The sequence below is a fragment of the Alosa alosa genome, chromosome 23, assembly GCF_017589495.1.
Source record: "Alosa alosa isolate M-15738 ecotype Scorff River chromosome 23, AALO_Geno_1.1, whole genome shotgun sequence".
In the NCBI taxonomy this organism is placed as follows: domain Eukaryota; kingdom Metazoa; phylum Chordata; class Actinopteri; order Clupeiformes; family Clupeidae; genus Alosa; species Alosa alosa.
The window spans coordinates 8,792,099-8,812,998 of NC_063211.1; the positions used below are offsets into that span (position 1 = coordinate 8,792,099).

Genomic DNA, 20,900 nt, shown 5'->3' on the forward strand with positions numbered 1-20,900 from the left:
CATGAGAGACGCAGAGTAATATTATTTCCAATACATGTTTAACTACACAGTTCAACCCATGCATGCTAGATAAGACATTAAAGGTGCCATGTGTAATGTCTGCCAAAAAATCAATTCATACTCCACATTCCATAAAAGATGGGGCAGTATACCCCCAGAAAGTGAGTTTGTCTACCCTAGAGTAACAACCGAGACACGTGTATTGCAGTTTGGCTGGCGGTTATGTTACCCGCACCATGCCTCCCATGGCCGAAACTGGTATTATGACACTTGTCGGGCTGTGGCTAGTAATTTTAGCGCACTTAATTCAGGTTGATATCTCTTCAGCACTATACCTTGTCATTTTTTTAATGACATCATCGCCCTTATTTCCTCTCATTCTTTTGATGCGTGTAGCTCATTTTTTGGATATTTTTTACCTCAATTCTTACACATGGCACCTTTTAAAAGCATGGACATGGCTAGCGGAGTTTATGGCTAGTTACCAGTATGGAGAAACTTATAGTCAAAAGGAAAACATTAACAAACTTTTTGTCAAAACATGCTAAATGCAGTACAATCCTTACAGTGCATGTAAAATAGTATAACATCTGGGAAACATCGAAGTTATCAACTTAAACATCAATAGAAAACTGAAATAGCCTACTGGGTGGAGTGCTTTGTACAGTGAACCTACCAGATCAAAAGCATACGGCTACTCTGATGGGGTAGGGAAGCAACACAAGACTACACGCAGCAGATCTGCAGTACACCATATGGCCAAGGGTGGCTCCCATTCACAACAATTAAAGGCTGTTTTACTTTGGCGAAAGTCATATATAACAATACATTACATTTTACATAACTCTGTTACATCTGCCTGAAATTGATTTTCCCAGAAAATGATCAGTTGAAAGTTTAATGTAAAATTTTAGAAGAATTTTAGACCATCATTTCCATAACACAGCTGGACTTTATTCCACATAAAGCCCAAACCTGCCTACCATGAAAGATTACATACATTGTTCAAGAGTTCACCATTCTTACTCAGGTTGAAATGGATAATGAAAAGACGCTAAACCATTAAAATGTGTGTTTAAAATCAGATGCTCATTGTGTAATCATGCACCTGTGTAAAGTGAATAAATGCATTGCTAAATGGAGGTTCCTATCTCTTATAGGAAGTTATGACTTATAAAAATATTATGAACAAAATATTATGAACAAAGTTATTCATACCCCTGCCCTGGGGCCCTGGCAAATATTGATTTAATGTTGATTTTCTCTTGACCAATATGTTTGTTCTGACTGAAAATTACACTGTCACATGGCTAAAGGTTGTAAGACAATGTGGTAGAAACATGGAATCAAAAAAAGAAGTGTTTTCATCTTTTTTAGCATTTTTATGAAAAATGTGATGATAGCTGTCTAAACTAACAACAGACTGTGCTGAAACTAACAACAGACTTGAGCAGTAGTGCTTTCATGATTGCTCTCCATGGTGCTGAAAGTCTTGGTAATAGTACAATGATTGAACGATTGCTTCAAACAGAATGTGACAGTGTGGCATGAAATGTTCTGAAACTGTTAATGCAACTGTGATATAGAACTTCCCCAGCTTGACATACGTGAATGGAATTTGAGTATTAGAGCCTATAGCATTCTGTCTGAGCAAGCTGAGCTGTTTCTTAAAATGATCTCAAAATGCCCTCAAAAAATATGCTGATAGATAGTTGAATGGGAATAACATCTGAAACTGAACTTTGATCTACCATGTTAATGTGGGCATGAAATGGATTATATTGGACTAGACTATATCAATAAAATAACCTATACTGTTATATACACTTACTGTAACTATTTCAATAGTTTATTGCATTTGCTCTAAATATACTGCACAATGGAAATAATTATTGGGAATCCAGTGTGACTAAATATGTGCAAGAGTTTTCTGCAGTAATCAGTCAGTGCAACTTTTCTGGAAAATGTCATTCATAATTTTTATCACTTTAAAAATGAGTCATACATATATATATATTTATATTTCACAATGATTAATTATGCTTTAGGCCTGCTTGAATGTCATATGAAGTGTCTTGTACTTTTGGGTTATTTTATCATTACTATGTATGTACAGCCATGTCTTTTGGGGATTTCTGGGCAAAGAGACCATTTGGTAAATTGCATAAACTTGATACATTCAAACACCCACTTGGTTCAGCAAAGGCTTGGCTATCTCGCCAGCAGAATAAGTGGAACATATCTCAATGGTTTGAGGGCTTTTGTCAGAAATAATAATTCCAGATAATCGAAAGACACTTTTGACAATGACATGTACAACTAAAGCAAAGATCTGGAACAGCATTATGGTTGGCAGTATAGGCACCATTTTCTTTGTGTTACTTGAGCAGCCTTCTGAAGGCTTTCACAAAATGTCTCTGACTGTAGTCTATTCTCCATCATGATTACATGATATTGGTTTTACCATATATGGAATGCATTCAATGGGTTTTTGACAAAATTGCGGGACGAATCCTATATTCTCTGGTAAAAGGGATTGCTTTCCCCAATAGGACTCCATTACAGAATTACCAGATTACATGTGTGAAGTGTCCTATTTAATGAAAAACAACAGTAACAGTCTGTGACTGCTTCCTTAAACTGTGTGTCCAGTTGATTTCCATCCTGTTGGTAATATGCATGCATGCCCCTTCTATAGCTGTCTCTATGTCAGGCCATTATTGCAGGGTGGTCATTAACAAACCAGCCTGCCATACTGTGCATGCCAGATTGACAGCTTAAATGTTTAGACATACAGTATCTGTTTGCTTGGATTAGTGGTGTGTCTATTTTTGTGTCACTGATTGAATTCATAATTTTGCTCATACTCTCTCTCTCTCTCGCTGTCTCTCACTCTCTGTCTCTCTCTCTCTTTATTGCTTTTACTCTCTGGTTACCTTCTCAGTCCTGTGAGGATGAGTCTGCAGGAAGACACCACATTGAGGGAAACAGAGTGGGAGGTGTCAACAACAACACATGAAATCTCTGACCTCAATATCAGCTATGATGGTGGCAACGCCTCAAGTGACCCCATCTCGGTGGCAAACATCACCATGGCTCCATACTATCAGCACTCGCTGGTCATGGGTGTTGTGTACACACTGACCTACCTGTTTATCTTCCTGCTGTGCATGATAGGGAACGGCCTGGTGTGTGTGATCGTGCTGAGGAACCATCACATGCGCACAGTGACCAATCTCTTCATCTTTAACCTGGCCATCAGTGACCTCCTGGTGGGCATATTCTGTATTCCCACCACTCTGCTCGACACTCTCATCACAGGTACCTGTGCTGTCTGTTTGTATTTACCTTACTTATCTTATTTACCTGTCTGTTTGTATTTACCTTACATATGCCAGACATCTCATTCACATCATATTTACCTTACATATGCCAGACATCTCATTCACATCATGTTTACCTTACATATGCCAGACATCTCATTCACATCACATTTACCTTACATATGCCAGGCCTGCATCACATGGACAGCTGTTGCTGTGAAATACAGGGAACAGGTTATCACTGATCCATGGGGTTATCTAGTATCACTTTTACATCAGGGGAGATCCACCTGGTTCAGAAGGTTCAGAAGGACTTTTTTTGTTGTACAGAGACCTGTGGCTGGCTTCCTTTCTAACTGGCTGAGACCAGACTTATGGTAAATTCACAAGCTTTTGTAAAGGTTCAGGCCTTGGTCCTTTTATTCTTTAATGAGTATTAGGCTATAGTTCACATCAGGAGAAAATGACTTGTGGTCAAAATTACACCAAGACAAGGTGTGCGACTGCAGCTTTACTGGGAGAAATGTTACCCACAGTAAATGTGAAGTAGGCCTAACAATAGAGTCCCGAAGCCATGACGTAGCGTTGCCAAGGCAGCAATTTCACTGGATCTAAACAAATCAATCTAACCATTGGAATCGCCATAGCGGTGGCTTTCTTAATCTATTTCAATAATTTCACAACGTTTCTAAGACGTTAGTATATTTTTTTACACTGTAGGAATCACATACTACAACATATATTCATACCAACACGATCAAATTCGTGACTACAGAGTTTTATTTTAGCATGGGTTTCCTCCGTAAAAGAGACCTATGTAACTTCACAGCATGCGGTTAAAATCCTTAAATTCACGGACGTGTTTTTGCTTTATTTTTTTGGCAAAAAACGTCGCTCTTAACAGCCGCCAGTCTTTGAGAAGACGTGAAATATCCACTGGAATTTTGTTTCTTTCTATTACACCTGCCAGGGAATCCGTGTTATGTTGCTAAGCTGCTGCCTAGCAGGTAAACACGTTTAAATGGATATATTTATTTTTATTAGCTAGAAATGATGCCACATGTCTAAATTCAATGCTATTTATGCCACACTTGGGGACTCTATTCCACATATCTGTGGGTGAGGTCCATTCTTATACACTTATTACACGGCTCTTCAGAGTGCTGCAGAAAGTTCCATTCACATTCCATTTGCATGTCTGAGTTGTTATTCTCATCAGGCAGTGGATAGTATGACAGGAGTCGTGTAGTTGAAACAGGCTTGTTGATATGGCAGTCAGAGCCCCTGCCCAACTATACTGACGACTTTCAACACAGTTCACATTGAAATAAAAAAATACAATCAAATAACAAACAACAACAACAACAATACATCTAATAATAAAGTCAAATAAAATAAAATAAAAAGTTGTTGATTCAAAACTGTTAAACCCTAAAACTAGTCTACTAACACAAAGTGCCCCAATTTCAATGTATCTTCTCTGTAAAGAAATCTTACTTGATTGTTCATTTTTGATGAAAAATGAAGATGAAGATGCTTGTTGTTATCATTTCTTATGTTGTGTAGTAGAGTAGCCACTTTTGTCTGGGTTGGATTCTGTAGGAGTCAGGCATAGCAGCAGGCAGCTTGCCTCATTACCTTCTACCCTCTTTTGGAAGTGATGTTCACGCCACATCTCCCACCAACATGAGTATGCTATCCTCTGGTGGTACTAATTTAACTTCAATATTTTCTATCAGGTCTCTGTCACTTTTTGCTGTTAGGTTTGGGTCCAATCTGAAATAATGAAAGGGCTCTGCCTCTGGAGCAGCCAGTCTCTGGTGACGGAGTGTCAGAACAACCATGTGACTCTATGGTTCTGAGAGGGATGGTTCTGATCTGGAATGGCAGTAGAATAATATAATAATATAAGGAGAATACAGTATATACCGCTGATTTGATTGATTGGTTGGATGTTTTTTTTTTTTTTTTTTTATTCATTCATTGATTAATTCATTGATGCATTTGATTGATCGGTCTTTTTGACAAACTATCATACATGTATGATTCACTTTTAATATGGTTTTCGATCCAGAGGATCTTATCTATTCTATTCTAAGCTATTGTATGCATTGCATGCATGTGCTTTTGATTTATTTGATCTGTGTATACACATCATTTATGGTTTAAATGTATTACAAAAGCAATGCATTCACTTATGTCATTTCAAATGGCCTCAGCTTTTTTGCTCTTGAAATACTGAATTCCTGATCAATGATTCATCTCATTCACACCATAAATACAGTACATCCCTGAGAAAATGCTTCCAATGCAAATAAGCTCATTATTAATGGAGATCACATGTCAACATGAGCAAGCCCTCTCTTAGAATTGAGATAGTTGCCTTGGTGTAGTTTTTGCCATTTCATTGCCTCCATAACATTCAAATCCTCAATGGGTGCAGTAATATAATCAATATGTTTTCATTAGAACATGTTCATTCATTATAACACTAATCTGTTATCATCAAGGGATCTTTTTTCATTTTACAAAGTTAACACATTTCTTCTTTTCTAGAGACTTCTTAAATCTTTAAACTGACTCTCTATACTATGTTTGTTGAACAGGTTGGCCCTTCAGCAATACAGTGTGTAAAGTGAGCGGTCTTGTGCAAGGGATGTCCGTGTGTGCTTCCGTGTTCACACTGGTGGCCATTGCTGTGGACCGGTGAGTGTATACTTTTTACAGATGCACCAAAAAAAAAAAAAGGGTACAAACCCAATCCGCGCAAGTTTTTAAAATATTACTTACTGTAATTGGTGTTGATATGTGACAAATTAAATTTGAGTCACACAGGAAATGACAATGTACATTTTTGCAAAACACAGAAATATATAGGAAACTAGATGTACCGCATAGCGGTACAAAATATGACCGGCGCTCAGTCCTGTACATCCATTCTGCGAAAATAAATCATATTAAAGGGGTGGTTCAGGATTTTGGACATAGGACCTCATTTCCAAGTAAGCAAGTGTGATATTTATCAGTGGAGACCGTTTTCAACACGTTTCATCCAGTCGTTCTAATTGCAGAGTTTGCAGGTGCTAGGCTAGCGCAAGTCAACGGTATGTGCTAGCCTGCCACTAAAAACAGTCTTACCTACTCCAAAGGACACTCGAGGCAAATTCCAGACAATCGATGTAAATGTCTGTGTTGATAGAATAGTGTAAGAAATACAACTACCCTCGCATCGCGTTGCAATAGTTATACTTTGTTCCCTGAAGTTGGTAGTAGTCATTTTGCATCTTAGCGGCGGACTGATATTACCAAGGCTACTACTAGGTATCCCCATTGGAGTGCGCTTTACTGTTTACTTTTTGGCGCAGTACTACTAACTGGAGCAAGTATAATTCCGCCGCTGCTAAGACACTAGTCCCTCAAAATGTAATGCGATCGTTGAAATGCAAGGATAGAATAATGTTAGAAATAAAACTATCAATACAGACATTTACATCGATAGTCTGGCGTTATAATTTATTTGCCTTGGGTGTACTTTGGAGTGGGTAAGACTGTTTTTAGTGGCAGGCTAGCACATACCGTTGACTTGGCGCTAGCCTAGCACCTCGCGAACTCTGCAATTAGAACGACTGGATGAAACGTGTTGAAAACGGTCTCCACTGATAAATATCACACTTGCTTACTTGGAAATGAGGTCCTATGTCCAAAATCCTGAACCACCCCTTTAATGAATTTGTCTCCATCTTCTACTCCATCCCCCACTCTTGAAACTTTTGTGTATGCTTGTTTAGATTGTGTGTGTGCGGGCCGCTGGCCTACTGGCGCTGCAAAGGTGAATAGATTTGTAGCACTTGCCAAAAAAATTGTAGCATTGTTATACAACTTTTAAAATCTGTAAACAATCACAAGTAGGGCAGTTCATCACAGTCCATCCATTGCAACTGGACTGATGAAAGGTACACCTGTAGGCTACACTGTATTTGGGAAAAGCAGAAGGTAGCAGCATAATGTATTTATTTATTTATTATTAAACAAAACAATCCCTGTCAGTTCCATGCAGTTTTCAACAGCTATCAAGAAGAGAGGTCATGTCATGGATATTTGTGAATGTTTCTTCTTCTACATGCATAAGTTTAGTCATCTAGTTCAAATGATATTCAGCTTTATTGTCAATGCACAAATTAAATACTAGTAGTCTAAAACAAAATGCAGTTTTACCCAGTGGTGCAAATAACTGACATGTCCAAAAGGGCCTTCATGAAATGCGTTGCTAGACTTTTCATACACATTTTAACGGGCCAAGTTGAAGAGCTACCGTCCGTTATTGTTCGTGCAAATAATAGGCTGATTCATGTTCCCTTGCATTTTGAGAACTATGAGGTTCCAACCAAGTTAAATCTTTTAAGAAATCGAAAAAGAAATCGCCGGCAGATCAGAGTTCAACCAGCCTAGTCCATGGTAGGCGCTCGATAGAAATATTGTTTAATGACTTCCGGTTTGGGCCATGCTGGAGTAAGAAGCAAGAGAGACGAGCTCCGGCCTAACTTGCCTATAATTTTCCTTTAAAGTGTTTTTAACGCCGTATAACTATAATAAAACTACTGTTATAACGTCTTATGTTAGCCACGAACATATAATGAGCACCTCTAGACACAGTCGACCTCAGCTGCACCGACAACGCGGAACACCATTGCTAGCAAGCTAGCTACTATGGCCTCCCCTGCTAACGAATGCTCCTCTAGGAATGGCCATGGACCAGTTGGTGGAAGAGCTGTCAAAGCAACGTGCCAGTTTAAGAGAGGATATTTCCATCCTCATTCAGGAATCTGTTGGCCCTTTGCAAACTTCTATGAACGCTGTAAAAGAGACTGTAGATAACTTTCAAACCCGCTTGACTGCAACGGAATCCCTAGCAGGGGAGAATTTTGAAAAGTTATTCGCAGCAGATGCAGCAATCAAATCTTTGCAAACACAGAATACACAGGATCTCCTGGATCGCATCGAGGATTTAGAAAACCGCTCTCGCAGATCTAATTTGAGAATTGTGAATGTTCCTGAAGACAGTGAAGAGGGCGAGGATCCTGTGGTGTTTGTCAAACTTGCTGATGGGCATTATGGGCAGTGAGGTTTTTGACTCTGCTCCAGCTTTGGAAAGGTCGCATAGAGTGGGCAAAAAATCTGAACATACTCGAAAGTCTCCTCGGCCGTTTGTGGTAGGCTTCCAAAGATTCCAGGAAAAGGAGCGGGTACTGCGTTGGGCTAGACAACATGAGCTGAAATACAAGAATTCTACTCTGAGAATATATCCTGATTTCAGCGTTAGTCTGTCAAGGAGACGTGCGGAATTCAACAACATCAAGCAAGCACTTTACAAGAAGGGAATAAAATTCCAGTTACTTTATCCAGCCTGTCTGCGAGTCTCATTCGGAGGGAATTCGCTTAAATTCGACACACCAGAGGAATCAAAGGCGTTCTATGATCAACAGGTGATGGCTCAAGAGTAACCCGACGGATTGCTAGTGACTACTTTGGCTGGCGGCTAGTTCACCTCCGTTAATGTTATCAGACTGAACTTTGCTTGAGGAGAGATGATGTCCTCACCAACTGATAATAGCAGCATAAAAGGACTAACACGGGCATTTTGAGGTAAATCTGTACTGTTCCCAGCCTACTATGTACATTTACTCTCAAACGCTAAATTGACTTTGTTTGGGTTCATTCTAAACTGACTCATGTGTGGAAGGTGGTGGCTACTAGCCATATATAATGTTAGCTTACACAATGTTAGTCACTGTTTAAAGTTGCATCTATCGTTGCTTAGGCTCATTGTCGGAATAGTCTGTCATAATGTGGCGAATGTTAGACGGTGATTATTTTAAAAAAGCTTCAAGTATAACTTTTAGATGGCCAAAGGCTCTCCTGTAGGTTAACGGCTTAGTTAAATAACGCACCTCCGGAAGATTCAAGATTTAGAGGGGTCCAGCGGTTTGCCTATGTTCAGGAGGCAGACATTGGAGATTTGTGTGTTATGTTTAATTTTGGGATGGGTTTAATTATTGACAACCATTTTTATGTATTCTATGTTAAAACGGGTTTTTATACTGCCAAAGGGTTTTTTGTGTTGTTCATTTTATTTGATTATTATTTTGGAGGAGTTGTTGACATACGTTTACCTTTCTGCTATGGGGTGTAGCTACACTCCACCTCATTCCCCTCCTTTAATGGCGCATGGCTGATAGCACAAATTATAGTACAGCAGAAGTAGGCGCGCCATCCACCCGATTCATAAGCTGGAATGTTAAGGGCATGAATGGGCCGATTAAGAGGTCACGAATATTTTCCCACTTGAAGAAATTAAATGTGGAACTAGCGTTTTTACAAGAAACTCACTTGACCGTAGCAGATCAAGTTGGGCTCAGGGAAACTGGGTTGGACAGACCTTCCACTCTGCCTTTAACGCTAAGGCACGGGGAGCGGCAATATTGATCCATAAAAAAATATTATTTACGCCTTCAAAAACTATCTCCGATCCTCAAGGACGGTTTATAATAGTGACAGTTTCCCTCTTTAACACCCCTGTCGTACTTATAAGTGTATATGCCCCTAACTGGGATGATGTTGGCTTCATTAATAAACTCACCTCCCTGATTCCAAATCTAAATTCTCATAGGCTCATTCTTGCTGGGGATCTGAATACAGTGACTGACCCAGCTATAGATCGCTCCAATCCTAAAACTTTAACACGTTCCAAAATGTCCAAAGCTCTCTGTGATTTCATGGATCAGACTGGCTGTGTTGACCCATGGAGGTTTTTCTATCCACACAGAAAAGAATTCTCTTTCTTTTCACACGTTCATCATACATACAGTAGAATATATTATTTTTTTATTGATAAAATACTCCTTCCCACAGTGAAGAAAGTAGAGTACACTGCCATAGTGGAATCAGACCATGCACCAGTGATTCTTGATCTTGTTTTCTCTCAAAATCTAACGCAGCGCAATACCTGGAGACTGAACAGTTCTGTGAATTCATATCTAAAGCAATTGATGAGTTTTTGTTATTCAACAGATCAGACGTAATATCACCATCTACTTTATGGGAGACATTGAAAGTTGTTATTAGGGGAGAAATTATGTCATACTCCATATCACGTAATAAGGCAAGAAAACAGAGGGAGCAAGAACTAATTAACTCAATAAGAAACATAGACCGCCAGTATTGCACAGCCCCAACTCCAGAGCTATATAAAGACAGAATCACTCTGAAAACTCAGTATGATTTATTAACGACGCAAAAAACTGAGAGGCACCTCCTGTGGTCAAGAGGACACTACTATGAGCATGGAGACAAAGCAGGTCGCTTTTTAGCTTACCAGCTGAAATGCAGATCAGCGTCTCGTATGATCCCACAGATTGTCAGTGATTCACAGTTGACAATAGATCCAGTTGAAATAAACAATACTTTTAAAGCATTTTACTCAGACTTGTATACATCTGAATTTCCTCATGATACATCAAACATGTTACAGTTTTTAAACAATTTGGATATCCCTAAGATTGATTCGGCTGTTAGGACTGAATTGGACAAACCTTTGCAACTACAAGAGATCTCTGATTCTATCCAGAAAATGCAAAGTGGTAAAACCCCAGGGCCAGACGGCTATCCTGTGGAGTTTTACAAGAAATTTTCATCTCAGCTAGCTCCCATTCTTCTTGAAATGTTTAACCACTCATTGAGTAATTCAAAACTACCACAGAGCCTAACAGAGGCATCTATTTCACTTCTATTGAAACCTGATAAGGACCCGTTTAAGTGTGGGTCATATCGGCCAATTTCACTTCTAAACACAGATGTAAAGATATTAGCCAAGATCCTTGCCTCAAGATTAGATACTGTAATGCCCCAAATAATTTCAATGGACCAAACTGGATTTATGAAGGACCGTCACTCTTTCACAAATATTCGTAAACTGTTGAATGTTGTGCACTCTCCAGCATCCAGGGGTATTCCAGAAGTGGTGTCTCCCTTGATGCGGAGAAGTGGGGTTATCTGTTTGCCGTATTAGAAAGTTATCTCTTATGTCCGCCTGCTATATACTTCCCCAAAAGCATCAGTAATAACTAACAAATTGGCTTCCCAACTTTTTCCTCTGTCAAGGGGTACCCGACAGGGATGTCCCCTCAGTCCTCTTTTGTTTGCGTTAGCTATAGAACCCCTGTCAATTAAGTTGAGAACATCACACGCCATACATGGGATTCACAGGATGGGAGTTGAACATAGGATTTCTCTATATGCTGACGATTTATTGCTCTATATATCAGATCCAGTGTCATGTGTCCCTGATGTTGTGGAAATGTTACATGTATTTGGGCTTTTCTCTGGCTACAAATTGAACATGTCCAAAAGTGAATGCTTTCCAATCAATAATTCAGCTCTTCAGATTTCGGATACTGCACTCCCTTTCCGCATTTCCAAGTCTGGCTTTAGATACTTAGGCATACAGGTCACCCGTAACTTCTCTGATCTTTATGAAGAGAATTTCAAACCCCTCATGAGAAAGCTAGAATCAGATCTTCAGAGATGGTCAGCCCTATACTTATCTCTCACAGGTAGAGTTAATTGTATAAAAATGATTTTTTTACCTAGATTTTTGTATTTGTTTCAATGTCTCCCAGTATTTTTGTCCAAATCATTTTTTCAGTCTTTGAATAAGTTAATCTTTTCTTTTCTGTGGGATGGTAAAACTCCTAGAATCCGGAGGGAGTTTCTAGAGAGACCCAAGAGCCAAGGCGGCCTAGCGCTTCCCAATTTAAGGAATTATTATTGGGCGTCAAATATACAAAAAGTTATTTACTGGTTTCATTCTCCAGAATTGGAATGGTGCCAAGTTGAAGCAAACTCCTGCTTATCAACATCTCCCTCTGCTTTGGCTACAGCAAAATTACCTTTCTCACCATCACAGTATACATAGCCTCGTAGTACATTCTACTCTCAAAATTTGGGCGCAATTTAGACAACATTTCAAACTTCTTGATTTTTCTATGTGTAGCCCTATTTCCAATAACCACCTCTTTCCTGCAGCCAGAATGGATCATACCTTTACACAGTGGCAAAGAGTGGGTCTTATTAGATGTAGTGACTTTTATATAGATGGCCTTTTTGGCAGCTTTAATAACCTTACAAAGAAATGTAAACTACAACGGTCAGATTTATTTAGATATTTTCAGGTCTGTCACTTTATCCAAACATGGAGTTCAACCTTTCCAGCCTTACCAGCAAACTCAGAGTTGGACAACATCTTACAGATTCCTGTGCAGAGTAAAGGCCAGATTTCAATTATATCCAACACAATACTTTCTTTTCAAAAGGTGTCATTAGATAAAATCAGGACTGATTGGGCTGAAGAACTTGGGATGGAGATATCTGATGCAGCTTGGGACTGTGCTCAGAGTAGAGTTAATGGAACATCCTCCTGTGCCCGCCTCAACCTGATACAGTTTAAAGTTTTTCACTGAATTTATTACACCAAATTAAAGCTGTCCAAAATCTATCCAGACATTGGTGACCGCTGTAATTCTACTTCAGCAGACATGGCTCATATGTTTTGGACTTCCAAAGTTAAGAGACTTTTTGGTCATCTGTTTGCAGAACTTTAAATGAAGCGTTTGACACCGATGTGAAGCCAAATGCAGAAATGGCCATTTTTGGTGTACTAGTGAGTGAAGTCTTAATGACTACTAATAAGAAAAACGCGTTTGCCTTTGCCTCCCTTTTGGCTCGTAGAAGGATAGTCCTCGAGTGGAAATCTCATCAACCACCGAATGCATCAGTCTGGCTTAAGGACCTGATGCTATTCCTAAAATTAGAAAAAATTAAGTATTTCTCTAGAGGATCAACCAATACATTCCATAAAATATGGGATCCATTGTTGTCATACTTTGAGAGGCTTAACACTCTCCCCCCAGATGATATAAGGCCCTGATAATGTAAGACCTTGCCCAATATGCACAATTGTGTGTTGTCTGATATATGATGTGCCCTCTACACGGAGTGGGAATTACTCCCTCCCTCAACCTCCTTCTCCCCCCTTCCCCTTTTTTTTTTTTTTTTTTTAAAATGGCAGTATATGGGTGGTGTGGGTGGGATGGGTTTGATTCAAAATAAGAAAACAGAAATCAAGAAGAGACTGTACCTGAATGTATGGATCTGTTTTGTCTTACCTTTCTTGAATAAAAACATGGTATAAAAAAAAAAGAAATATTGTTTAATTTTGCGGTTGAGATATCCACGCACTGCCCCCCCCCCTGCGACGTGTTCGCCCCCCGGTTTCAGAGCTATTCTAAATGCAAAAATGCATAGAGGAGTTATGACAAAACCGTGACTGTTAACCAGGGTTGGCAATTCTGCTTCCTGTTTGCTACCTCAATTGAAATGCAATGAAATTAAATGAAATGCAGGGGGGGGGGGGGAGGGAATGTGTTCCTGGTAAATTAGTTAATTTTAGCTATACCTGTTGCTAAGCTGTATGTGATATGCCAACAGCTGAGCCACAAACAGTATATATAAAAATGAAGTTATGTAGCAGTTTTGATGTCAAATATCGCATCTACATTGAGAAGGAACAGATCTCTCATGTTTGTTTCGAATTTGGCATCATGTTCAGTTGCCACCCTCAGCATATGATATTTGTTTTGTTTTGTTTAGCCAAGGTGGAGAATATTGGTTCAAACATTTTGTTTCTTCTTTTCCTCCCCCTCTCCACCCCCTTTTCTCCTCCCTAAAAGCTTCCGCTGCATCGTTTATCCCTTCAAGGCTAAGCTTACCCTGCTTGTTGCCAAGGCTACTATCGGTTTGATATGGTTACTGGCCCTGGCCATCATGTTCCCCTCGGCAGTGATGCTGACTGTTGAGCAAGAGAAAGATAGCATGGTTCTCTGGCACAATCGCACCTACCCGCTGTACTACTGCTACGAGACCTGGCCTGACCCGGAGATGAGAAAGGTCTACACCACTGTATTGTTCACCCACATCTACCTGGTGCCTCTCACACTTCTCGTCCTGCTGTACGGGCGAATTGGGGCCAAGCTTTTCCGCAGACACGCGTTGGCCAACGTGGAGCACCCGTGCGCAAACCCGCCAGTCAAGTCCCCCAAAACACAGCGTCACGCGCGGGTCATCAAGATGCTGGCGGTGGTGACCTTGCTGTTCATGCTGTCCTGGCTTCCGCTCTGGACCCTGCTGATGCTGACTGACTACGCGCGGCTGGAGGGCGACAAGCTTGACCTCCTCACCGGATACATCTTCCCCTTCTCCCACTGGCTGGCCTTCTCCAACTCCAGCGTGAATCCCATTATCTACGGCTACTTCAATGAGAACTTCAAGAAGGGCTTTCAGGACGCCTGTCAGACTCAGTCCTGCTGCTTCAGCGTGCCTGGGGGGCCAGTGGATAAGAGGAGGGGCCGGCAAAACTGGGCTCGGGGTCCCAGGGAAGTGGTTCTGGCCACCAACCTGGGGGTGCGGAACCGGGTGCACACTGACAGCGACCTGGTGGGGTCTGTGCATTTGGAGATGGAGAACCGGACAGAGGGGCTGGTTGTGGAATGCAGGAACTCTGGGAAAGAGAGTTCAGGAAGCAGTCGCGGATTGAAGAGCACAGACCTTGACAAGCATGATGCAGAGATTATCTCTCCAAAACGAGCTGTGTGCTGCCAGGCCTGGGAGCTGTGAAAGGCATTTCAATTGAGTGAACTCAGGTGAATCTGAAGAAGAAACAGGCTTTAAAAAAAAAAGCTATTGAAAAGGTGTCAATTTGGCAGAGCATCAAACATCATATGGTGATAGAATAGCTTGGGCTCTGGGGAAAAAAATCTGAACAAAAAAGTAGGCTAGAGTAAAAAAAAATACGGTAACACTTTACTTGACGGCTGAGTTCATAACACATTCATAGCAGCTGTCATAAACGGCACATAAAGCATTCATGAGACATGACTCAACATTCATACCAAGCCTTTCATGAATGTGGAAGACAGAACAACGACAACAATAAAAGTCCAACAATCGCAAAGCAGCATTGCCGTTTTTGTTCCAAACCTCTTACCTGATCACGTCACATCTGAGTCAATGGGCTACTCCAGTGCCAAAAAGACAGAACATGGTCAAGAAAATATTTTTTGTTTCATAAAAAATTATTTGTTTTATGATGTAACCTTTGCAGATGATTTCTCATCTTTTGCTACTGGGAATGTCCAACCACTCCAGGTTACACAAATACGGGTCAGCTGAATGTAGGCTAGTTTACCTCCCAGTGTTAAACTCAGCGATTACGAATACTTCACAACTTGTATAGTAAAGTGACAATCGATGTAGACTTCATAAGATATTCATGAAATATTTACAAAGGCTGGAGAGAAAAACAGCAATGCGTTTCATTTTTCCAGCTCGCAAGCCAACGGAGAGTTGCTAGACTTCCCTGGCAGCAAATTACATTGATTTCTAGGCTAACTTTTCCCTAGACCTTCCCATAAATGCATATGCACAAGTAAGAAAAATACAACTTGCCATTTGGCGCTCCTGTTGCAGGCCTTCATGTGCAGTCTGTTCATATATACAATGTCATTTTTTAAAGTGCATAGAGCAAAGAAATAATTCCTGAAACAGATGCTAAAATGTTAGTACGTCTGCCTGCCAATGTGTAGCAATGTGTCTTTGCTGAACAGCTGAGCATTCACACTCAGAATTTTCCATTACGTATACCATTAATAACAACAAAAAAAAAACGTTCATCCTGAATATCAGTAGGTTGCACCTGTGGGTGTATTAAATAGTTGGCTGGGCCATCATGTTGAAGACATTCAGATTTCAGAGGGGATAATAAAGTGATTCAGAATGGGAAATGCTACTGTGTCAAATGGAGAAACTGGTTGCTTGGTAATAAAAGTTTGTTATACTGTATATGTTATTCAGGGTGAAAATGTCAGGAAGACATTTGGATTGCAAAGGGGGATGAAAATGTCAGGAAGACATTTGGATTGCAAAGGGGGAAATAACTATAACAGGCTATAACTAGGGCTATAACTATAACATATAACTGTCGTTAAATGAAGAAAGGAAATATTATCTCTGTTCAAAGAGATGTCTTGAATTATTACATTTTTGTAACTAAGGGTGAAAATGACAGAAATTCAAGGAACAGTCTGTGGATGTGATGTCAATACATTAACAGGGTAAACAGTAGGCCTACCTGTAGATTACGCTCTGTGGTTTTGAGGCCTGTCTCATGTAGTGAGTATATGCGAATGAGTGTGATTTTACAATGGTATTCTTGTTAAATCTGAGCATTTCGTAAAAAGTATACATAAACATCAATATGAGCTTCATATACTTCACATTTATTTACAAGGTTTTGGAAAATATGCATGTACTGAATATAGAAGTATTAGTTGCAGGCAAGCATACTATTAAATACAATACTGAATGTAGAATACATTAAATTACAGGGCGTACAATATACCTGTAATCGCTTGGACCAGCAATCATCGGGGTCCAAGCAGGTATTATCAACTGCCTAAATGTGGCAAAAGGTTGAACTTAAGTTCAACAGATGAAAGAGGACATTTTTGTAAATATTACTGAAAGATTGAAAGACAGAATACATTTCGAAGATAGACCAAACCCTGCCAGGTTAAAATAAAATAAATATGGTAACTTATAGCAATTTCATATAGCTGAAAGATTGGGCATTCAGTGAGAAAACATAGCCAAGTATAAGCATACCAAATATAAAAAACATTGTGTCCTTGAGAAATGGAAAACCAACCAAACATTTTTTTTTTTTAAAAGTAGAAGGGAAAAAAAATAAGACAACCTATGAATTGTCCTGGTATCCTAATGTTTCAGTGTGTTGAATAGTAATTGTGAAGCTGGTCATGTGATTTTGCAATATTGTCCCTGGAGTTTTCTTGCCTTGCTGGTGATGTGACATAGTGTTTTGTATGCTTTTGTGTTGGTTAAGCTGAGTTTTACAGTTCAAAATGTGCAATGATTTGTCTTTGTCTGTCTTTGTCTAAAATGGATTTTACGCATCGCGAATGGAACGCTTCAGTTACATGTCTAGTGTAGCTTCCCTGTCTAAAGCCAAACGTTAGTGCCAGTCCTGACTTGGCAATCCCTGCAACAAAACTTCTGATGCAAATAACAACCAGTACTAAAACAAATGCCGGTAGTTCTTAAAAGGTGCTGGAGGCGTGACAAAAATGTTTTAGCTTAGAAACCGCGCAACATCGCTTAAAGCATGTTTAAAAAAAGAAAATGAAGACGCTTACCACATATCAAGGGGCAGAGGACTGAAGGCGTGGGAGGCATGGGAGACCGCTCAAATGGTGATAATTAACCCTTAAAGGTGTAGGTTTTTGAACATTCTAAGTTCCGCAACAATTGAAGGTTCTAAAATTCTATGTTGAATTCAATGAACCCAGATATTCTTTAGAACGTTCATTTCTCAACATTCCGGTACTCCTTTAAGGGTTAAACCGCATCAGTGTTCCATTTCAGGCTAATTAGCCCTGTTCTAGCTAGCTACCATAGGCTACATAGTAATACCTGATAGCAGTAGATAAGACTGTGTCACTAAACCACATACTTGGAACATTGGCTCACTGTAGAGAACCTTACAGAAGTTCAGTGGGTGAGGCAACCACATTTCAGAGCACAGCTCTTTAAAAGGATGGGAAGAGCACTCATCTAGGGAGTTATCATCAGATGACACACACACACACACACACACACACACTCACATACACACACACACACACACACATACACACAGAGAGAGAGAGAGAGTTCTTACACATATACAATTCCTCTGCTGGTAATGACTGTCTGCTGGGTGATGATGGCATTTCAAGGGTATCTGCTCTCAGCTATATGAAACACTGAGTCAGTTGATCAAGGACTCCTTCTAAATCACAAAATATCACACTCAGTGTTCCTCATTTACAAAACAAACATACACCGACACACACCAGGCGTAGGGCCATTTATATGCAAGGTTAGGCATTTATCAACTGAATCTGACTCAAACTCTACGTTTTCAAGTCGGAATGGTCTGACGGGTGCAGTATAGTAAATCGATGGAGGAAAGTTGGAGAGTTATTTTCATGGAGTAAAGTCCATTGGACCAAAGAGTTTTCCTGTACATTTGTATCTGTATTGTGGGCTGTTATGTCAACCGATTTGATGGCTTGGGATATCCATCATGTGAAAAGAATTGCATTGTTGATGAAAATGATTTTTTTTTTTTTTAAACTTAAAGGAAAATTCCGGTATTTAACACTTTGAGTCCCTTTTCTTGTTCGTTTTGGATGAACTAGAGTGGTGGACACTAAAATTTTGACGATTGGTCCTGTCTCTACCTTTCTGACTCGTTTTGAATCGCCTTTGACTACTCAGAGTGGCTGCCAACAGGCATACTGTAGGCTACTCAAACATGTCCTAAAACAACCCTTAACGTTCGTTTTCAAAACTGTGCAACTCACTGAGTGCTAAATACCGGAATTTTCCTTTAAGAGTCCTGAATCATGTGTGTTGTTTTCTTGTGCACAAATTATTATAGGCTACTTTATATCTCCAGTGTTTTATGGACATACAGTATCTGTGTTTTTTTTTTCAGGGACAAATTGCATGTGTCATATAGTTTTTTTTAATTAGTGTATTTGGTAGTAGCACAAGATGCATTCTGTCTGCAAAATACAGGGACAAATTACATGCGTCATATAGTTTTTTTAATTAGTGCATTTGGTAGTAGCACATGATGCATTCTGTCTGCAAAATACAGGGACAAATTACATGTGTCATATAGTTTTTTAAAGAATGCATTAGTAGCACATGATGCATTCTGTCTGCAAAATAAAGTCTGTTATACTTAATTTCCCATACCTTCCCAAATTTCTTTGATGCCACTTTTCTGACTGCCAAACTAACTGGTTCAGCTGAAGTTGCAACATAACCCTGAGCTCAGAACATTTTGTCTTTTGGATGCATTATGAACTTTCATGTTGTACATTCTAGTGCCAAGGCCTCCAAAATGAGGATATTTGGGGCCGTGATATTTATTTTAGGTTTGTTTTCAGTCACCACATTTACCAACACCTGCTCATTCTTACGCTGGAATTTAAGGGCTATGAACGCTTCATAAGTTAGGCCTACACGCGAACCCTACAACCCAAAGCCACACTGCACTCTCTGAAGCCTGGCAAGGGTTAGAGTGGTGTATTAGTGGTGCCCTTTTAATGTTGAATGCCTTGCCATGGCGTTTATGATCTCCGACGGGTAGCTTTCTAAAACTCCACAGTCTGTACCCCACAGTAGTTCCCAAAAGAGACAGAATAAACTTCCTAACTCCAAAATGTTCTTAATTACATGTCATGATTAAATCTATGCACTATGTGCAGAAATTACAATGTTAAAAAATTAGACATCAAGCAGACACTTGAAGAAATTCAAATATTAGAGAATAGACACAGTATAACAGATAGTAAGAAGGACAGGTTGGAGTTGAAAGAGAAACGAGTAAAATTAGACAAATTACATATGCTTGAGATAGAGAAGTTAATACAGTTTACACAACAAGAAAGATGGGCCAAAGTCTCTGAAAATTTTAGCTTATAAACTGAAGAAACAGCAGAAGAGGGCACATATAACACAACTAAATACAGATCAAACTGGAATGGTAATGGATAAGGAAGAGATTGCGGAAGAATTTACTAAGTATTATGAAAAACTGTATAAATCAGAGAAAAATGGAGACAAAGAATTTACGCAGACTTATTTAAAGAATCTTGAAATACCAAAAGTAACACAAGTAAATAATGTTAATTAATAAAGCAAATTACAATTGAAGAGATAAATGAGCAAATGCAAAGTTTAAAACCAGGAAAGTCTCCAGGAGATAATGGTTTTACAAACGAGTTTTATAAAGCCTTTTTATGCATTGGCTACTGAAAAATGGGCACAAACTTGGACATCATCCATCATCACCTTGATACCTAAAGAAGGGAAAGACCTCACAAAATGTGCATCCTATAGGCCGATATCATTATTAAATACAGACCATAAAATAATAACATCAATTTTAGCTAATAGGTTAAAACACATTATTGCAGACATAACTAGACGTACCGCAGAACGGTACAAAATATGACCGCCGCCCAGTCCAGCACATGTTTTCCACAAAAATAAGTCACGCTGAAAGGCATATATGATTCTAACTGTCTCACTGAATTGCATTATGCACACTCAATTCTCACTGGTATCTGCTAGACAACAAGTACCAAAACATGATTAGTTCATAGATTTCACATGTAATATACATTTTATACAACCCTACCCTCATCTTGCCTGTTCATAATTCTGAGAAATTCTTGAATTGTGTGCATGTGTGTGTGTACATGTTTATGTTTATGTGTGTGTGGGTGTGTGGGTGGGTGTGTGTGCGTGCATGTGCATGTGCTTGTGTGTTTGCCTGTTTATGTGCCTTTGTGTGTGCATGTGCATGCATGCGTATATATGTCTACTGTGTGA

At 39.5% G+C, this 20,900-nt stretch overlaps 1 protein-coding gene across 1 annotated transcript; it reads left to right on the plus strand.

Annotated features, from left to right (window-relative positions):
* Positions 1 to 3,059: 3,059 nt before the first annotated feature.
* LOC125288484 (neuropeptide FF receptor 1-like) lies at positions 3,060 to 15,150 on the plus strand. The gene is made up of 3 exons (XM_048234890.1): positions 3,060 to 3,321; positions 5,930 to 6,029; positions 14,108 to 15,150. Exons 1-3 carry the CDS (start codon positions 3,093 to 3,095, stop codon positions 15,048 to 15,050), a joined length of 1,272 nt encoding a protein of 423 aa, XP_048090847.1. The 5' UTR covers positions 3,060 to 3,092; the 3' UTR covers positions 15,051 to 15,150.
* Positions 15,151 to 20,900: the final 5,750 nt, after the last annotated feature.